Here is a 2,039-nt window from a genome sequence, read left to right as displayed (position 1 = left end):
CAGACAGAGATACTAATTGTTGTAAAGACACTGAAGATGTGAACAGACACAGCTACTAATTGGAATAAAGACAATGAAGGTGTGAACAGACAGAGATACTAATTGTTGTAAAGACACTGAAGGTGTGAACAGACAGAGATACTAATTGTTGTAAAGACACTGAAGGTGTGAACAGACACAGCTAATAACTGTACTAAAGACCACCTTTTATTCTGAAGACAAACTGACAGGTGGATCCCATCAACATACACACAGGTTCTACTTACATTGAGCTGCAATAAGCTGTTCCACAGTGGCCCACTGCTCACTCCGAGACCAGTGACTGGCCAATTCACGATTCTTGGCTCGGATGGCTTCTAGTAAAGGATCTAAAGCATCCTATCAAAGAAATACGTTTTCAAAAATAAACTGTAGTAACTGTGTTATTAATATCTATTGTTACTCGACATTACAAATTGTATTGTTGTTGTTTTTTTATATTTAAAGTAAAAGAAATATTTCTGCCCCTAAATGAATCTGTTACAAAGTTTAGAAAAGAGAATGTGAGTTCAGGTTATAATTATATATATTTTTTATTTAAAAAGGTAAAACCATTTTTATTACTACTATTTTATCAAAAAGCCCATCTTTTGTTAATAGTCTTTATAATTGTTAACCTAATTTCAGTGATTCCTACCATCTCACCTAGAGTTAACTGTATCATTTAAATTTTTGTTAAACTCTGTTGTAATTTATTTGTGTGGGCGAGAACTTCATTTCTAGTGCCCCATTAATACGGACACCCTCAAACTTATGTTTTTATTACCAGAATTATAATTAGAAATTAACTCAAACGTTGTTTAAAGTTTAACATTTTACTGACCTTGAGAGGTAAAGTGTCCATAGTAGCAATGTAAACCAAGACATGAAAATCTGACATAGTTTCTAGAAATTTGTCTGGACTAAACTGACGTATATAGCTGGATAAGGCATTAAAATCCTGAAATAGAAATAGGTTGAATTTCTTGAGTACGATGTTTTACAAAATTACATTTTTAGAACAAATTTCTTTAAGTTAACAACAACATACAAAAAACCCACACAGCCAAGACTAAATACAATTTCTAAAAATGGCAGAGCACTGATTATACACTTTTAATGAAATGTCTCAAACATCATAACGGCCGAGGACATTTGAAACTGGATGAAACCAGAATCAACCTACCTGTATATGACCATCAAGAAGCCTGTTTTCTATGGGAAATAACTTAACACCAACGTCAATATGGAAGGTGTATTGTGGTTCCATTGGTGTGGAGGCTGGGACGTCCACAAGTAGATATTCGATAGGAAGAGGCCTCGCTAATTGTGTCACTTCATTCCCATAGCTGTCTTTATCCTGAAGTATAAAGTATCACACAGGTTATTTCCAGCAACATTTACACAGCTGACCCATGATTATTCCAACAATACAACTATGATGACAATAAAAGTAAACACTGTGTAAATTCAACACACAAGTCAGCATGTGTCACTATCAGGAATTCCAATATATGTTATCCTTTTTGAACTGAAAAAATTAATACTAAAACAATGTGGAGCAATAAATCACAAGTTCAAGTATTAAATCACATTTCAGTTTTTCCCTCGAGTTTCACGTGAAATAGATAGTATTTTATATTCCAAAACTAGACACATGACGAATCACACGGCTGCTGCAGCCTCACTACCAAATACACTCAGTCTCCTAATTTTTAACAATGTAAGTTTGGCCCGTGTCTTTTAACAATAGTGTATCTAAAATTTTTCTTGACATATAAAAGCAACTGCACCTTATAGAACACATCGGGAACATACTGTTCATTACTACTCTCTCTCACGTAGCCAAGTTCCGGAGCATCTTTGGTAGGAACAAGACAGTTATCTCCGACCAGAGCCATACACTGGTTTGAAACTTGATATCCTTCCATGTGTATATGATGATCCTGGTCCCCTAATAATAAAAACATCATCAACATTTCCTTCCCTAAACATCGTCAACATTCTCTTCCCTAAACATC

At 34.6% G+C, this 2,039-nt stretch overlaps 1 protein-coding gene across 1 annotated transcript; it reads right to left on the bottom strand.

Annotated features, from left to right (window-relative positions):
• Positions 1 to 13: 13 nt before the first annotated feature.
• LOC106477532 (nuclear protein localization protein 4 homolog) lies at positions 14 to 2,005 on the bottom strand. Its single transcript, XM_013938083.2, has 4 exons — positions 1,812 to 2,005; positions 1,205 to 1,378; positions 863 to 979; positions 14 to 378 (listed from the first exon to the last, which is right to left on the bottom strand). Exons 1-4 carry the CDS (start codon positions 1,995 to 1,997, stop codon positions 259 to 261), a joined length of 597 nt encoding a protein of 198 aa, XP_013793537.2. The 5' UTR covers positions 1,998 to 2,005; the 3' UTR covers positions 14 to 258.
• Between the last annotated feature and the right edge of the window lie 34 nt (positions 2,006 to 2,039).

Source organism: Limulus polyphemus, unplaced genomic scaffold, assembly GCF_000517525.1.
Source record: "Limulus polyphemus unplaced genomic scaffold, Limulus_polyphemus-2.1.2 Scaffold17965, whole genome shotgun sequence".
Classification (NCBI taxonomy): Eukaryota; Metazoa; Arthropoda; class Merostomata; order Xiphosura; family Limulidae; genus Limulus; species Limulus polyphemus.
The sequence above is the reverse complement of the archived record's forward strand: the minus strand, read 5'-3'. Positions and strand labels throughout refer to the sequence as shown.

Excerpts from the sequence above, each read along its gene's own strand:
- LOC106477532 (XM_013938083.2), bottom strand. The coding sequence starts at position 1,997 with ATGTTGATGATGTTTTTATTATTAGGGGACCAGGATCATCATATACAC. Across the intron at positions 1,379-1,811 it reads TTCCCGATGTGTTCTATAAG|GATAAAGACAGCTATGGGAA; the intron begins GTGCAGTTGCTT and ends TTTATACTTCAG. Across the intron at positions 980-1,204 it reads TTCTTGATGGTCATATACAG|GATTTTAATGCCTTATCCAG; the intron begins GTAGGTTGATTC and ends TTTCTATTTCAG.